Here is an 18,496-nt window from a genome sequence, read left to right on the forward strand (position 1 = left end):
TTTTGAGATTTAACTTACTTCTGATCGTGGGTGAGGGCCAAAGATCGTATGCCCGCGTTGCAGGCGGGGAAGGCATAAAGTGGTGCTAGATTGAAGGTGCGCCACACCTCCACGATGCCGCGATCGCCGGCGGTCATCAGGTATTCGCCATCACGCGACAGCAACATGCACTGAAAAATTGAAAAATATGAATTGTTTTATGGTATTATAATTGTGAAATAATTATTATTGTAAGAACCAAAAATTTGGGGAATTTTTAAGAAAAAGAAGTGGGGAGAAAAACCCACCTGTAGATTGTCGTTGTGCGTCTCGTGGCGCAATTTCTTGCCATTGATGGTGTAGGCGGCCACGTTGCCCTTGTCGTAATTGATGACAATGAAGCCCTCGCGGGACATGGTGATCAGTTCCGGGGAGTGGAACTCCGCCGGTGGATCCAGTGAGCGCAGAAGGTCGCCAAAAGTGGTGTGGATCAGTACGGGTCCGTCTAAAAGTACAGATTGGCTTAGTGCCCGACTTACCCAATCACCCTTAACCCTGCAAAATAATACTCACTTGACGATCCAGAGACAACCAAACCCAATTCGGCACTGATCACAACCGAGGTCACCGCCTGCTCGTGACCCGTCAAAGTGGCACGTGGCGTGGGCACATCGCCCTCACCCACGATGCTCTGGGTTCGGGCATTCCAGTGCCACAGCAGCACCGTGCAATCGGCCGATCCGGAGGCTATATAGCAGTCCGAGGTGATGTTGCACTCGGAACGGGCCATGCACGTCACCACTCCAAAGTGACCGAACACAATCTGCACGATTTTCGCTACAGATAGCAGAAAAGAACACATTTTGGGGTTGAAGAAGTAAATACTTTATACAAAATCATAAAGATGAAAAATAAACAAACAATTAAACCTGGATATCTACTATTTTAAAATGCCAATAACCAAATATTTATTTTGATTTCTAAATATTATCCAATTGTATATTGTATTGTTTTCAATTAAGTTTTGCCCAAAAACTTGTGGCTTATCATGGGAAAAGGTTAATTTAAAACCCACACAAAAGATTAAATAAATTATTATTTATTAAATAAATAAATGTATTTGGTTGGTTCTTAAAATAACAATTCAAGCTAACTAAATGCTGCTATTGTAATATTGATTTTCAAATTAAATGAAAACCAATTTACAAAGCAAATAATATGTTTTACCTTTAATTGGAATAAATATTCATCCATCCAATAAGTGCCAAAAAAATGCCCTAATAGTCATGAAATCGCAATTGTATGATGCCAAACTTACCCGTTTCGGTGGCAAAAACGCGGAAACTGTTGTCCCAAAAGCCGCAGGCGATCAAGAACCGGCTGTCCACCGTTGTGACAAAGCAGTTCGATCGAATCTTTAGCATCTGGCTGAAATTGTCGCCCAAATGACGTCGGCTGACCGCATTGCTATTGTTATTGGTGCCATGGACAGCTGAAAAGAAGTGGATTAAAGCGGGAATCGGGACAACGGGCATATGATATAGCACTCACCCAAAACCGGATCGATGGTGAGTGGCTGATTGGAGCCTGGCGATTGGGGCGATTCGGCGTAGCTGGGACTCTGGACGGAGGCTGTGTAACTGCAGTTCCATCGATTCACGGCAAACTGGTGACCCGCCGTGACCGTGACCACCGACGGCAACGAAAGCTGCGGATACGTGTTGGCCGAAATGTGAATGACCGGCGAGTTCTGGTAGAACTTGAGCATCTGACACAGATCCTCCGGCATTGCACTGAACATCATGGGCGACAGATGCATGGCCGAACTGCGTGGCGGATGCGGTTCCATTAGCAGTTGACTGGGCGTCTGGCCAAAGTTGCGAATTTGATTCTCAACGGCTTCACGCATCACGGGATCCAAGACCCCATCCAAATCCACGCTGCCCTCGTACGTCAAGTAGTAGAACACATTGGTGGCCCTAATGGCCTCGGGACCACGCTGCTTATACCCAAAGATCAGATCGATCCACTGATGCAGTTGGCAGGACACGAACTCCGACTCCAAGGCCATGCGATTGATGCGCACAAACTCCTCGGGACTCTTGGCCCACGGCGGCAGTTCGATGTCATCCACCAAGGCGCCATCCTCGCGATGGCCCAACCGATAGCCCGACGAGTTGTAGAACATCTCGGGCAGGAAATACCATTCGGGTATCAGTTCCTTTACATCCGACGTGTCGCGTTGGCAGTTCTTCCACGACAATGACACCGAACTGAACAGCCTGTCCGGATAGTCGAATTTGCCGCCCTGCAGGGCCAGGAACATGGTGGTGAACGGTTCCACTCGCACCAACCAATTGAGCGTGAAGGCCGCCGTGGAATAGTGAGTGCCGTAGTGGAAGGGCGGAATGGTGTCGCTGTCCCAACTCTCGTAACGCTCCTCGAAATAGGCTCTGCGCGAGGGGTTCAATGCGCCAATCGGTTTCGAGAGATCCCTATAGTTGGAGGGCAGGCTCAAGTCCAAGTCCTTGGACTCGTAATTGGTCAGCACCCATGGAAAGATGGGATACTGGTTCAGGTCGTTGTACGTCCTACCGGCGATCGTATTGAGGAACATTAGATACTCAAAGTTGCTGATCTCGCGACGCTGCCATTTCTGGGTCATGTTGGAGTTGCGCATCAGTTGGCGCGGTGACATCATGGAGGCCCTACGGGTCTGTGGTATCCCATACTTTATGCCCACACCCACACGCGGCAGGGCCTTGATCACCTTCTTGACCGTATGCTGATCGGGAAAGGCAAACAGTATGGACGTCCTGCTGGCCAGAAAGATCTCCAGGGCCACGTTCTGCAGGAGATAACGTCTCGAAAAGATGGCCCTCACCTCGGAGAAGTACCACTTGCCGTGCAAATGATCGCAGTACTTTAGGACCTCACCATCGATCTTTTGAAACTCCGGATGCTCCTCGTCCACCTCGAAGAACATCTCTGTGCTGGTTATGGAGACCGTGCCGGGTGCCACCAGTCCCGGAGCTATCAACCTCGCCTTGGTGCTTATGTTGACGGGACCCGTGAGATCCAAGTCCAATTCCCGATCCTCGATCAACAGCTCAGCATCGTCCAACAGCTCACCATTGTGCTGGCCCGATGGATGTGCCCGCGACACGGCAATTTGGGTGTGGAACTCGTCGCGTGTCTGCAGTATGGCATCCTCGGGTCCACCGTTCTCCAGAGCCGCCTTGAGCGTAGCCTGCGGATGCGACGAGCCGCGCGGATTCTGCACCATCCGTTTGCGACGTCGGGCATCGTCCTCCCAGGCATCCAGTTTCCAGTACGGACTCTTCTGCACCGCTCCCACAATGGCGCCACCACTCGAACTGGCACTCGAATCTCCCCAGGCTCCGTGGCGATTGCACATGATGTTTCTCACCTTCTCCAGCAGGCGACTTGCAATCACATTATCCCTGCGACGCGCAGCTGTTATCAAATGGTCACACATTCGCTCCTCCTCCCTTCGCTCCAAGAGCGTTTGGGCACACTGCGATTCAAAGTCGGCATGCTTGAGGACATCGTCGGCTCGCATTCGGTTGAGGATGAACTCCGCCTCATTGGCCACCCTCACAATGTGGTCCTTCATGGCATGCGACAGCAGGCGACCCTCGTTGATCAACTCGATGAAGGCCAGGCCAGCGTGCTTTTGCAGACTGTTTTGCCATTCCTGCGAGCAGAGCAACATGACCAGTTCCACCACGGAATGCGAGTTCTTGAAGGTCGTCAGACCCTTGCCCTCCATCAGTAGCTCCTGTCCGTGGGAGCCAACGAGAGTTTTGGACAGGAAGGGTGCGAAATCCACCATGATTTCACGGAGCAGAGGACACACCGGTCCCAATGCAATCTCCAGTTTCTGGGTGAGACTTGCTTCCCGCGACGGCGTTGTCAGCGGTAGTTGGGCCACCAAAGCGGGCGCCTTCATTGGCAATTCCTCGGGACGAGGACGCTGATTTGGCGGGACACCCTGTCCTTGGCCAGAATTGACGCCAGAACCGGCACCGCCATAGCCATCGGGCACACGGACAACCGAAATTTCCGAATCTGGTTTATCACCCCGCTCCGAATGGCCAAGTGATCCATGTTGCTGTCCGATAATCCCCGCCTGCTGCTGCTGCTGCTGCTGATGCTGCTGATGCTGCTGTTGCTGTTGATTGTGATGCGACGGATCGTGTTTGTCTGATATAACATTGCCGCCATTGTCCACCAGTCCAACAACCATTCCAGCATTGGCCGCCTGAACGGCTGCATCCTCGTTGAGATTCACATCCGTCCAGCTTTCGTCGTTCGAGTGACTCGGCTTGTGGTCATCGATGAGGATCTCACTGGATGACTCCACCTCGGGCACCTCGTTCTCCGTGGAGTTCATGTTGAGGGAGCCCACATCCGAGTCGACGCTCTATGATTTATGTTGGGAATATTTTTTTTTTTTTTTTTTTTTTTTTTTTTGCAAAGGAGATATGAAAATAAGTAGGCAATCAAAATATGCATGGATTTCGGTAGAAGAGCAATCAAGTGAATTCCCACTTTCGGACAGGGGGTTTATCTCTACTACACTCGGCAAAATAGTATGCAAGTATGACAGTGAAATTTGATGTCATGAAATGATATTCAAGCTACTTAACATTTAGTGCATTTAATAAAGTGTTAGGTGTTTATCGACAATAGAATCCAATAGTTTATTGAAAGCAAAATCAACTTTAAGTTGTAATTTCTTTTCAAATTAAAATTGAGAAAAAATAATTGGTTTTCCAGTGCACCCCCTCACTCTTTCGCTTTTTGGTGTGCGTGGGCGTGCTGATGTTTGCTGTGTTTGTGTGGGTTTTTGATGTGTGCCTATCATTTGCACATTAATTATGCACATTGGACTATAAATCAAAATTCCCAAGCAGAGCTGAGACCCCCACCCCCTCTGTCCGTTTTGTCAACACATGCATTTGTCATCAACTCGAGCCGGGATCACCCCTCAACAACCCCTTCCCCTCCTATCCGTCTATTCGTCGACAATCCTGACTAGACCCCGGTTTCCCCTGTTTATTCAACAACTGTCACTCATCGGCGTCCATTGCGGCGACAGTTTGTCAAGTGATTTGCATAAAAGTAGTCCAGATTCCCTCGAACCCACAGATTTTGGGATAGGACAACAACAACGTCGGTCGAGCGAAATGGAACGCACCGAAATGAAACGATGCGGAATGGTGTGGAATGAAACGTGTATGGCATATGACAAATTTTGTTAAGCGTTTGACAAATGTCAGCTGTCAGAGACCAACACGAATGTCGGCTATAAGCGTGTCCGTGCGTTCGTGTTGTCCGCTCAAGGGAGAGATGTCCTTTATCGGGGGAGCTTGGGGGTGGTAGGGGAGGGCCTAAAACTGCCAAAAATCCAAACCCTAGGACAGCTGTTGCGTGTGGCACCGGATTGTCATCAACACGAAATCAATCGCCTTTGTTTGCCCTCGATTTCACGAGTATTGCGGTGTCCGTATCCTTGTTGGGAACCCAAAAATTCCAATTTCTCTCAACCCAACGCACGCCCCCCCTTCCCACAAAACCTGTGCCTCATTTCGGGGTCTCCAATCTTGTCAACTGTGATATATGCACGCATTCATTAAGGGGGGAGGGGGGTTGTATATGAGCGAATGAGTGGAAGAGGCATTGCACTTAGCACTCACCCGAACACACCCGCACACACACGAACGACAGCTAATCACTAAGCGTATGTGTGTGTGTGTGCGTGTGTGTGTATGTGAGGTGGGGGGCATAAATAATGCGAGTGTAGTAGTTCATTAGGGTGTGTGTGTGTGGTGGTGGTGTGGGGCTTTTCGGGTGTTTACCCCAAAAAAGCGATAAAAGCCAAGAAGTGCTCTATGTGAGAGTGAATCTGAGTGTAAGAGTGTGTGTTTTACAGCTATGTATCACTAATTGCACAAGACATACGCAGACATTAACATATACAAACACAAATGGGATAAATCCCAAGCACTCACACACATACACACACACATAAACATATGCATATATGTATATATATATGTATATACACAATGATGCATACTTTCCCAGGCGCCACAAGGTGGTTTTAGTGGCACTTTGGGTGGTTGGGTGTGCCTGTACGACTCATTAAGTGCGTTGATTTGTCGGTGGAGATTACAAAATGAAACATGGATCCAAACTAATTGCAAACTCAAGGCCTAGAAATCAATGAAACACATTCAAATGAGAAGTCAAATCTAAAGCGTTAGTAGTACAAAACAAAATGTTGAAGCAAACAATCACAGCGATTGGATAATGCTGACTAAACAATCATTACGTAAATGATTGACTTTTAGATTAAGTAATAAGACCTCAATTAAGGTTTATTACATTGGAATTATTATTATATTTATAATTCTTTGTGAAATAGGCCTAACTAAACTTTAATACAGTAATTGGGCAACATTTGTGTAAAGTAATTAAAAAATTCAACACAAAATAAGAATATTGAATTTCCTATTAAAAGTTTGAATAGAAATATTTTAATGATGATTTGGCAAAAGACCGAAAAATGTCAAACACTGATAACCAAATTACAGACAAAAATACTAAGGATAAACAAAGGCTGCAGGCGACAAATGTGCGACAGCAATTAGAGCTGAACGCAAAACACACAAAATCAAAACGCAATGAATGGCGACAAATAAAAAATAAAACCTAAATGTGAGTATTCACTTTCAATAAACAGAAAGTTTTGGGGTATTTTTTGAGTGCGTCAAATGTATTTGTAAGCTGTACGTGTGTGGGTGGTTCGGTGTTTTTTTTTTTTTTTTTTTTTTTTTTTTTTTGAAATTCACAGTGGTGCACAGGGGGTATTGTGTTTTTCATTTTTACTGACTGTCAAAAGCTGCTTTCGTTGCAGTTGCAATAATTGTTGCTGAATTTCTTTTTTTGCATTTTGAATTTTGGAAACTTTTTTTTTTACCTTTGGTAATTTTTGTGGCACCAACGGCTTGGGTGGTGACAATGGTTGTTGTTGAATTTTAATTGTTGTTGTTGTTGTTGTTGGAACATTTGCTGTTGTTGTAGTCTTAGTGTTGTTGTTGTTAATATGGGTTGTTGTTGTTGTTGTTGCTGTTGTTGTTGTTGTCTGGTTGGCCTGTGACATTTTTCGTTGTGATTGATTTGCATACAAATAATTTAGTTTCGTTGCACATGCAAATGAAGTTTAGTTTTTGTTTTTTTTTTTTGGCATTTAACTTATGATTTATCTCTAGTTGGGGATGCACACGCACACGCACACACACAAGGTTGCATGGTTGCACACACTCACACATGCAACACTCTCTTACACACACTTTTCTCTCTCGAAAATAAATTGAATTCAAGGGTAATTATATAGTGATTTGAAATCACTTAAAAAGTATACCTAAGAGTGGACTGCATATAAATGTAATACTCTAAGAACTCACCTTTATGGATGGGGGTCCACTGGAATGTGAATCATTATCGGCCAAAACGGATGGATTGTTCTCATCGACAACAATTATCTCATAATCACTATCCTGAATTTGACGACCACCTGAAAAAGAAAACACACAAAGAGATGCAAGAAAGAGAAACAATAACAAAGAGATTAACTTTTTGATTATTTATTATTTTAATTTAAATTTTCTTTTCAAATATGTTCTTTGCTGTTGCAGTTACAATTACAAAACTAGAGTAGAAATCTGTAGAATTTACTTTACGAAGCTGTAGACGAACTCAAAAGGAAAAACCAAATAAGAAAACAAGAACACGAAATAAAAACCAACTTAAGCTCACACACACACAAAGGTGTCGTAGAGGATTAAGCATTGGGTGCATAGAAAAACAATAATGAACATTTTCGTAGATTTTTGGAGTTCTCAATCTAGAAATAATAATTTAAAAAACTGTATGGGAAATTTCATTTATTATTCCCACGGTTTTTCGGTGTACCTAAGAGCCCATAATTTGTAAGATTTTCCTGGACTTGGCTCTCTGGCTTTTATCTGCAAATTAACCTTGTTCAACTGTTGGCCATGTCCTGATCTGGCTTAATTGAAATTTATGATTGTCCCGTAGACACGTGCTCTCTGTCTCTGTCTACAAGCACTCGTGCCATCTCTTTTGCTGGCTCTGTTAAGTATGCTACACTTTCGTGCACTCGTTGTTCGCCCCCACTACACCCTTATTTCATTTTCTGTTTTTTTTTTGTGTTTTTTTCGGTTTAATTTGCAATTACTTTCATGCACTGCCACGCCCTTACTCGCCACTCACACAGACACACACACACATAGGTTAAAAGGGAGCTGGCCACAAATTACTTTTGTACAGAAGTCGGAGCGTGTTATCGGCTCCAACAGTTGTACAAACTGTTTTTCCACCTTTTTTTTTTTTTTTTAATTTTTCCCTTGTCCTTTCATAAATTATCCCAAAGTTTTCCCCAGTCTGTTATGTTTTCGTTTTTTTTTTGTTTTTCGTATTTTTCGGTGAGACTAATTTACATTTTTGTCGCTGCCATTAATTCCGTAATGGGCATGTTGTTGTTGCAGCATGCTGTTTTAAAAGGATCTATGGTCAGCGACTGTCCTTTGATTATTGCTTTAAAGTTGGTTTTGAAAAACGCAACTTTATGCAGTAAATAAAAAAATTAAAATTATTATTATTAAGTTATCTGCTTATTATTTTAAAACTTGTATAAATATGATCTGGTTAAATTTCAAACTTGACCATATTTTCTATCTGTTTACAGGGTATTTGTGTTATACAGAATGAAATAAAAGGCAGTTCGAATACCATTTTTCGGGTTTTCCCTGTTTTCTCTTCCTTGGCCTTTTTCCTGACCATGTCCAATGGCAATTTTTACAATTTTTAAAATGCAGGCGTGCCGAATGCCGTTTTATGGCCTGTCTGCGAAATGTTTTATGCGCACTCACACTTGCCCACGCACATACACACACACACACACATTAAAGAGAGAAAGAGAGAGAGCCATGTATAAATGGCAAATTGTATAATTTTCGTGTAATTCATTTTCATAAAATGTAAAATTAACGAATTATGTTTCATTGCCGGTGGGGAAACGTGGGAGGTTTCGGGGGAGTGCTCAACATTTTCCAGCTTTCACTCTGCCTATTCGAGTGTGTGTGTGTGTGTGGTTGGGTGTGTGTGCCTGTGGGTGTGAGAGTGTATAGCAAATGAAGATAAATGAAATGGATTTTTGTTGACAGCCCAAAAATGACGAGCTAAAAAAAAAAAACGGCAGAGTAAGAGAGACAGAGGGAGAAAGTCCTAGAACCCCGAACGTGTCAAAAATTTCTAGCTGTCACTGTGTGCATGTGTGAGTTCTACAAAGATAGATTGCAGTTTTTAAAAGCATATTTGGATACCGTTGTTTGGCCGGCCGACAATTTTCAGGCTAGCCATTACACCATCTCTGCCATTTTCCTCACACATTAGAAACCAGGAACCCAATTAAAACCCATTCTCAATTACTCAGTTTTTCGAAAATTCCACCATCATTTTAATGTGTAACATAAAATCAAAATGACAAGTTTCCTAACTACAAAAGAATGTTTTGTTTTTCAAATTGCCTAATAACAAATAAAAATTGATGGTGCAATGTGCAGCAGAAAAATGAAGTCAAATTGATAAATCATCAGGGAAAACTGCTCTGACAAAGCAGATTATTTACTTAGTGCGTTGAATGAGAGGTGATTAGGTAAATTCACAATATACAAGAAGAAACGCTATAGTCGAGTGCCCCGACTTTTAGAAAGCCGTTACTCAGCTAACCAAAAATTTGCATCAATGCATATATCTTCTTAAATGATGGTCCGATTTGAAAAATTGGTATGAACTGACCCCTGTCATGTTTCAGAGTGCCGTGATAGACTTTTGCATAACTAAAATCAATAATCTGGAATTTTTAACCACAAATCTTTAGCTGCTATAGTTTTTAAGATCTCGACGTTTATACAAACAGACGGACATGGCTTGGTCAAATCGCCTGTTAATCCTGATCGAGAATATGTATACTTTATAGGGTCGAAAACGCTTTCTTCTTCCTGTTACACACTCCAATGAATAAATACATAATGTAAAAACATATATATGTAGCTAGCGCCTACCAAAGCTTATGACAAACGTTAATATTTTTTTTATTTAATTTCATATTGAAAATTGAAACGAAGATGTATATATTTGTAGAACCAATTAAAAAGCAAATAATAGAAAAACAAAAAGGAACATTCTCTTACTCCCTGAGGTATGAGTGTGTGTTTGTGCCCTATATATATATATGTATTAAACACAAACCCATACCCTTAATCACACACAATCAAACATCTAACGAATAGGTAAAAAATAGCAGAAAGAGTTGGCTTAGAACATTAACATAATTCCATGACTCAGTACGTTTCAGTGTGTTTTTGTGTGGGGGAGGGTTTTATAAGCACACAAATCTATATATCTATATATATGTGGAAAAGGGTAGCAATATATACACAGACAACTACGAATACGGAAAGTCAAGGAAATGAAAGGCAAGTGAAACGATTAAAATCAAAACCAAAATCGAAAACAAATTAAATCGTAACGAATCGCAAGGAAAGGCAAGAAAGTGGGCAACAGTCTAGCAGCTAAAAAAGAGAGGTATAGCCGTGTTCCACACTGTAATTCAAAGATTCATATTGAAAAATTCCAAATTAGGAAAGGATTACGTTATATATTCAAATTTTTAGTGTAAACATTGAAAATCGTAGAGGATTTATCTCAGTGCAAGATAAATTCTCTTGTTATTATTTCCAGATTTAGTGAATAAATAATGAATCTTTCAAATGGTCGACTTTTCAGTGGAACATGGCTAAACAGCTAAGATTTACAGATAGTTAGATACAGATCACAGATTACAGTTTAGAAATACATATATATATATAGATATTTGGGCAGTAGTGCGAAGTTTGTAACTCTATAAACTCTACGACAGTCGAACGAGCGATACCTGTTCCAGCGGATGCGTTGCGTCCATTGTAGCGATAATTATTATTTATGGCGCTCGTCTTGTAGGCCACGCCTCCATCCAAGCCCCCTGCCAGGCCCCCAATGCCCATGCCCATGCCCACGCTCACGCCCACACCAACACCCATGCCAACACCAGCAGCATTTGCATTTACAGCTCCCGTAGTGGCAATTCCACCTTGGGTTCCCGGCGATGATGACGACGTTGCTGCTCCATTCCTCAAATTTCGTATGTTGTTCATCAGGCTGGGATTGTTGTTATTGCCCGTTGCACTGGAGCCATGTCCATTCATCAATCCCACTGCCTGATAGTCGGAAATGCCATTCTGCTGTACCGTCGACTCGCCATTTCGCATATAGCCACCATGCGGATGTGGATGTGGATGTGGATGAGGATGAGGATGCTGATGATATCCCGCTGCCGATCCATTTTCCGTATAATGTTTGCCATTCAGCTGCTGATGCTGCTGATGCTGCTGATGACCATTGATCAATCCGTAGTGCGGCTGATGTGGATGGTAATGTTGTTGTTGCTGCTGCTGATGTTGCTGCTGTTGCTGCTGCTTGTGCAACTGACGATGCGATTGCTGCTGACTCTGTGAGGCCAAGCTGGAGAGGGAGGAACTCGAAGCTGGCTGAGATGTGGCCGTAGAACTGGCCGAAGAACTGGTTGAATGTGTGGCCAAAGGAGTGGGCGAATGTTGCTGCTGAGATACTCCAACTTGCTGATGTTGCTGCTGTTGCTGCTGATGCTGTTGCTGTTGCTGGTAGTAAGCAGCAGTCATGTGATGATGGCTATGATTGTGGGCAACCTGCTGCTGTTGCTGTTGTTGCTGATAGTAGTGTTGCTGTTGCTGCTGCTGCTGGTGTTGCATGTTGCTGCTGTGATTCTGGTGCGATTCGGGCAGGAATTGCGGGTAAACATGATGCGACCATTGGGGAAACAAAGGACGCGCACTGGCGGCTTCTATAGTTTTTAATGGTATGTTTTTTTTTTTTTTTTGGTTTTTGTTTTTATCATATTTACACACATATTTAAGGGCGGGTTGTGGCAAAGGCGAGGTATTCGTTGGTTTTCCGTTTTAATGAAATTTGGTGTTGTATTTTTTTCGTTTTGTTTAGTTATGTTTTTTTTTTTTTGTACAATAAATCCGAAAAAGCAGCGTGAAATGAAATCATCGGTAAACGGAACAAAGAAAAGGAAACATAAAACCGAATAGTATCTCCAACAATGGACAGACATGAGATATTTTTGTGTTCTTAATAGCTAGTGATTATATATATATATATATATATATATATATATATATATATGTAAATATATATATATATATATATGTAAATATATATATATATATATATATATATATATATATATATATATATATGCATATATGTATATGTATATATATATTAAGTAGTAAAAGGTCGGGTAGTGGATTGGTGGGTGGGGTTTTTTGGGTGGTGTATGGAGTAATGATGTGGGAGAGGTGATTTATTTTTCAAAAAGGGAACACACACACGCACATGGGAGGAGTTCTAGAGGGGAATTAAGGTGGTTCCAGTGGTTGAAGTGCGGTGGTTTGTGGGGTGGTTAGTCAAGGGCTTTAAGGTGAATCGAAAAAATTCTCATCGAGTGGCATCTACCATTTAAAAAACTCTTGTTCAGCTTTTCAAAAAACACAGAACACAAAACCAGAAGCGGAAATAAGCCGAAACCAAGATGAGCAATCGAACGAAGAGATCAAACAACAATAAAATCAATTAAATATACATATATAGGAAATATATATATATATATAGTTTATATAAAACAAATCTAGTTAGAATAGCGGCCGAATCGAAAACAGAGCCAAAAGGTATTAAACCATAAACGAGCGTGAAGTTTTTGGTGCAGCAAGAAAAGGTTAATCAAATCGGAAACAAAACAAAAACGGAAATCGAGGCAAAATGAAAATAAAACGCAACCGAGGAACACAAGTGGAACAAAACGAAACGAATCGAAACGGAACACGAAATGAGAATGAAACGGAACTGACTGCCGCCGGCAGAAGTTCGTGTTTCCCCTTACAGTAAAGATCATCTCTAGTATAGGGTATAATATAATATAATATTATCTATGGCATTTCCGGGAACTGATCTCGACCAATGTCGGCAATATATAGTGGGATTATATCGGAGGAATCGGGGTATAGTTGATTGCCACTTACCGCCGCCTGCCGTGCGCTGCAGCACTGGCGATTGACGCTGGATCTGCGGCTCTGCCGGCGGCTCCAGAATATCACGGTACTTGGACACCATCAGCACAGATATAAAGTAGACGATTGCCAGCGACAGGAATTGTGCCTGCTTTGTCTCCTCCTGAAATGGTTGAAAAAAAATGGATGACATAAGGATCATAAGAATGGGAAGAATCAGGTCCCCAAAGTAGAAAGCACTCTGTCCGATTTAAATTTTAGTTTTAAAATTGTTGTAAACACTTATAACTTTATAAACTTTAAGCTAAACATATGTTCTATCGAAAATCTAAATTAATATGCTGATTTTTTACACCTATCAGTAAAAAACAAGTATTTCAAAAATTATGAATTTTGTTTTATTCCAAAGTATTTAGATATTGAAATTGAAAAGGTGTTTTAAAGTTGTGTAAAAATACTTTAACAGTTTAAAATCGTTTAAAAAGTAATGATGTTTTTTGTTTGTCTGTCAGCATTTAATTTTTTGAATGGTAGTATTAAATATTTAAAGACAATAAAACTAAACTCACCACATCGCGATAGATGACGGCACGTAGGCGATTGACGTCCATGTCCTGGAGCAGCTTCTCCGGATCCTTGACGGGCGATAATTGACCGGTGATTGACTCGACAATGTTCTGTTCGAAGGGGTTTGAGGGATTGAGAGGGTGAATCGAGGAGGCGGTGGTCGTGTGCGGGGATATTCTTACCTTGGGCGATGCCTGAGCTCCGCGGATGAGGGCCTGCAGGTGCGCCGCACCCGGGACATCCCTCGCCAGAGCACCCACATTATAGCGCGTGCGCTCCTTGCACTCCAAGCAATTTCGCACCGCACAGGTGCACACCAATCGCAGGCACTGGCGCAGGATGCCACCACTGGACATGTTCTTCTCCGCCTCCAACTCACCGAAGTTCAGAGAGGTGGCGAAGATCAGTACGTCGGCCATGTTGACCAGACGCTGCAGAAAGGACACGGCCACCTCCAAAGGCATGCCCTGCGTGGGCTCCAACACATCCAGTTCGGACTGTAAAGTTAACCAAGGATTAGTGGTTCCGTTACGGAAACCTTAGATGTTTTAGTTTGTTCTACATTTTTCGACCAAACATTGGCTAGTTTTTGGTTTTTCGAAATAAATGTGGCATATCTCTGAAAATTTGTATTTAATTTCTCTTATATATGCATTACAATTTCTAGTTTTAGGCGGCCCCTCTAAATGTTATAAATTTATCAATTTTAATTTTGTGAATTAAAATGTTGCTTAAAAAGCTTTTAAATTTGTCTTTAAAAGTGGCTAATTCACTGACCCATTTTGATATTAGCAATTGGATCTTTGAAGAGGGTTTAACATCTTATTTTATAAATTAATAGCTCTTGATCGGCCACTTGCTTCAAATGCTTATCAAATAAAATGATGTTGAATGTCCCCTAATAGTATTAAAGAGTTGAGTACTCACATTGGGCGACGTGGCGCTGGCCAATAGAGGCAGTAATCCTCCACAGGCGATGATCAGGTTATCGGCCAGCTGCGAAATCAGATGCACTGTGTTCACCACAAAGATGGCATTCTCGCTGGAATTGACAAAGTCGAGGACGCTCTTGGTGGAATGACTGCGCCACACCTGAATGTCCGTTTCTAGTGAGAAAAGCACATCGCTAAGGAGTCGCTGATGGATGTAGGACCACTTGAATTCCGGTATACGGAACGGTGGACGCGTGGGTCCTGGACTAAACATGGGTCGCGTTGATCCCGATTTGGAGCGATGTTGTTGCTGTTGTTGTTGTTGTTGCTGTTTCTTGGCTTCCGGATTGCCGGGACCATAATGACTGGCCTCCATTTGGCTGGCATTGTCGGCTCCCGCAGCAGCCTGCTGACTGGAGTACTCCTCATCATCAATGGCAATCTGGTCGCCTGATGTTTGGATTTGCACTTCGTCCTCTTGAATAACCTGCTGCACCACCTCCTCAACCATGGGATTGGAGCCCGCCTCGTTTTTCGGCGTGGTCTGGGTGGTGGAGTCCACTTCCGTGGGCTTCACACGCACCGGTGTCACAGATGTCTCCTTGGCCAGGATCCGTGGCGATTGCTGCTCGGGAGCGGGTGATGTCTGGGTGGTTTGTTCGGCGGCCACGGCCTTGACTGTTTCATCCACCAGAGTGTCGAGAACTTGATTGACAATGGTCGCCACATGATCCTCTTGTTTCTGGACTAGTTCTTGGGGGATTTCCAGTGCGTTGGAAACTTCAGGTTCCTTGGTTTTAGGTTCCCCAAGATTCTGGGATTTTGATTCGTGAAGATCTTGGGACTTGGGTGCTTCGGACACTTTGACTTCCCGATCCTCACTAACATCTGGCAAATTCTCTTCCTTTGCCATTTCCTTCTTCTGTTCGTGGGATTTAGCTTGCTTTTCTGGAGTACTCTCCTCTTGAGCCAAAACGAGTGCTGCTTCCACCACTTCCTGGACAATTTCTTCGGCGGCGGCAACAGCCAAACTCTCTGCGGTTTCCACTTCTTCGGACTGTGATGTCGACTTGTCACCTTTGGGTAGCTCATTGTTATTGGTCTCCGTTTTGGTTTCGCTGGCCGTTTCCGCTTCCGTGGCATCGATCACCTTGTCGATGAGTTGCTCGACAATATCCCTTACGGCCAACGCCACCGGATCCTCTGCTTCCGTTTTTGTTTCCGTTTTTGTTACCGTTTCCGGTTCCGTTTCCATCACCGTCACCGCTTCTTCCGGCTTGAATTCGGTGTCCGAGAGCTGAAGAAGATCGGCTTCTGGCGTTTCCACCACAACGATGGGCTCGGGACTCGCGCTGATCTCGGCCAGCTTCTCGTTGTTGTTCAGCTTGTTGGCTGCGTCTTCAGTCTTTTGATTGGTTGTTACTACGGGGCTGGGGACTAATGGGCATGGCTTGACCGCTTCCGGCGTTTCCACTTCCGCAGCGGCCGTTTTTGTTTTCGTTTCCGTTTCGGTTTCTGTATCTGTATCTGTTTTTGTTTTTGTGTTCTGCTCCTTGGGCGCCACGATCTCATTGGCATTGACCTCCTTTTCCTTTTCCGTTTCCGTTTCCGCTTGCGTTTCCGGCGTTGCCGTTGTGGGCGTGGGACTCGGACTATTATTATTGTTAATATTATTATTGTTGAGCAAATTCTTGCTGTTCAGCAGGCTAACATTCACATCCTGCCCGTCTGGCTGATGTTCCTTGTTATCCTTATCCTTATCCTTGTCCGCTTGCGATTTCTTCTCGTTGTTCAGGACACCCTGGACCACTTCGTTGACGGCCAATTCGATCTCCTCGTCCTTGAGAACGGACGATGCTTCCTGAAGGACATCATCGACGGCCATTTTGCAATCGTTGAGCGCCGCTTCGGACGCCTGAAGAACTCGAGCCACATGCTGCTCCGCATTGAGGGCATCCTTGGCAGTGGCCAGTTCGAGCTCTTCCACATCCATGTCATCGCCCAGCTGAAGGGTTTCCCGAAGTGCTCCCAGCGGAGATGCGTCCGCTGGCTTCTCCGCCACTTCTTCAACTCGCTCCCCGGCCGCCGGATTTTCCTCTTTGACCTCCTCCAGATTGGCATTGCCATTGCCATTGCCATTGCAGGTGGCATCGGTTTTGATCTGCTCGTTGTACACATCAGAAATGTTGGCTATCACGGATTTGTTGGGTTCGGCGGCTTCGGGCTCGATTATTGGACCCTCTTGGATGTCCACCTCCTCCAGTTCCAGCTCCTCCACTTCCTCTTCGACCACCGGAGGCACATCCTCCAGGGAGGCAATGGATACGGCAGCCTTGACTGCTACCGTTGCTGCTGCTGCTTGATTTGGGGCCACTGCAGCAGCTGCTCCACCGTTCTGCTGCTGATGCAGCTCCTCCCGCTCCCAACCACTGATCGTACTTATGGGTCTGGCCTGACGCAGGGCAGGATCGGTGATGTTATCCGTTCGCTGGCGTTCGTAGTGTTCGTACATTTGGGCGAATTGCAGCTTGAACTCCTCGTACGACACCTTCGAGTGGACGATGGCGAGGGTGTCTACCCAAACCCTCCAGCCGCCATACTCATGCTTGATGGCATGATGCAGCAGCATTCGGAACAGCGAGTACACCATGTCGCTAATCTTCTGCTCCTCGCTGCTCTTCGGATGGATGTAGGCCATCGCAATCAGCCACTCCTGCCACACGGACATCTGGAGCACGGTGCGCCGATTCTCCCGATTGCTGTTGCACAGCAGCGTCATGTCCTGCAGGAACAGCTTCTTCACGTCGATCAGGGACTCCGTCTGCTTGGACTGCCGGATCAGGGTGGCCACCACCTTGAGGATCACTGGACGGGCAAAAAGTTGGGTTGTTAAAACCACAAAATAATTTTATAAAACTAAAATTAAAAAAAAAAATATCTCGGCAACAAAAAGTATATCTTAGATTTTTTGATTAAGTAAACAAAATCGTTTGAATGGAACAAACATGAAAATTTCTTCTCCCTTCGCATATAAATGCAACAATTTTTCTTGGAATTATATATAAAATGCTAAGAACTTTCAATTTTAATTTCTGTTCAGTATATAAGATAAGACTGATCTAAAAAGTCTTGAGTGTCTATGTAGGTTAGACACATGTGGCTGAAAATCCTGGAAGGCTTGACTTACTTGGATTCTCCAGGCGGTAGTGACTCTCCGGTTCCGGGTGCCTTGTGTACAGGATCTGCTGCGAAATGTGCTCCGTCATGATCTCGTAGAGAACATTGTATGTGGGCAGGGAGAGTGACTCCTCGTAGAGGAGTAACCGCTCCGCCAGCAGTGTGTACAGATTGTGAGGTGACATCACATCGTATTTGCGTCTAGATGAGGGACAACAAATGAAGAGACAGTAAGGAGAATTTGGGTTAGAGAACTCCTTGGCGAAATAATGAAATAAACGAAGGTTTAACATCTCCCTATCCTCACTGTACTCACTTGTGGGTGCTGCGCGAAAGGAAGAAGCCCAGCAATTTGAGGGCCTGCAGACGGATCAACTGACTTTCGGCCGCCAGCAACTTGAAGATGCTGCGCACGCCGTGCTTCACATCAAAGGCAGGTACCATGGAGCTGGGATGCTCCGACATCAGCGAGATGAGCATCTGCAGCACGTCGTGCAGATTCTCGTCCTGAATGTCCAACAATAAACAATAAACAAGAAAAAATGATTTATATTCATTTCCTTATAGATTTCTATT

The 18,496-nt window shown here is 44.0% G+C and overlaps 1 protein-coding gene across 12 annotated transcripts in view; it reads right to left on the bottom strand.

The window, feature by feature from the left end:
- The window catches only part of LOC108147618 (neurobeachin), a 186,064-nt gene that overhangs the window by 3,911 nt on the left and 163,657 nt on the right, over positions 1–18,496 (bottom strand). For 4 of the 12 annotated variants that reach the window (XM_017274259.2, XM_041710236.1, XM_041710238.1 and 1 more), the window contains 14 exons: positions 18,237–18,427; positions 17,931–18,121; positions 14,739–17,608; positions 13,994–14,308; positions 13,814–13,921; positions 13,257–13,407; positions 11,030–12,013; positions 7,476–7,585; positions 6,989–7,162; positions 1,531–4,426; positions 1,298–1,471; positions 553–816; positions 288–484; positions 19–170 (listed from right to left, as the gene is read on the bottom strand). In XM_017274259.2, coding sequence (XP_017129748.1) covers positions 19–170; positions 288–484; positions 553–816; positions 1,298–1,471; positions 1,531–4,426; positions 6,989–7,162; positions 7,476–7,585; positions 11,030–12,013; positions 13,257–13,407; positions 13,814–13,921; positions 13,994–14,308; positions 14,739–17,608; positions 17,931–18,121; positions 18,237–18,427 — 8,777 coding nt within the window. The remainder of the gene's footprint in view (positions 1–18; positions 171–287; positions 485–552; positions 817–1,297; positions 1,472–1,530; positions 4,427–6,988; positions 7,163–7,475; positions 7,586–11,029; positions 12,014–13,256; positions 13,408–13,813; positions 13,922–13,993; positions 14,309–14,738; positions 17,609–17,930; positions 18,122–18,236; positions 18,428–18,496) is intronic. The other 8 variants (XM_041710248.1, XM_041710244.1, XM_017274274.2 and 5 more) reach the window with 3 other exon arrangements.

Source organism: Drosophila elegans, unplaced genomic scaffold, assembly GCF_018152505.1.
Source record: "Drosophila elegans isolate 14027-0461.03 unplaced genomic scaffold, ASM1815250v1 contig_149, whole genome shotgun sequence".
Classification (NCBI taxonomy): Eukaryota; Metazoa; Arthropoda; class Insecta; order Diptera; family Drosophilidae; genus Drosophila; species Drosophila elegans.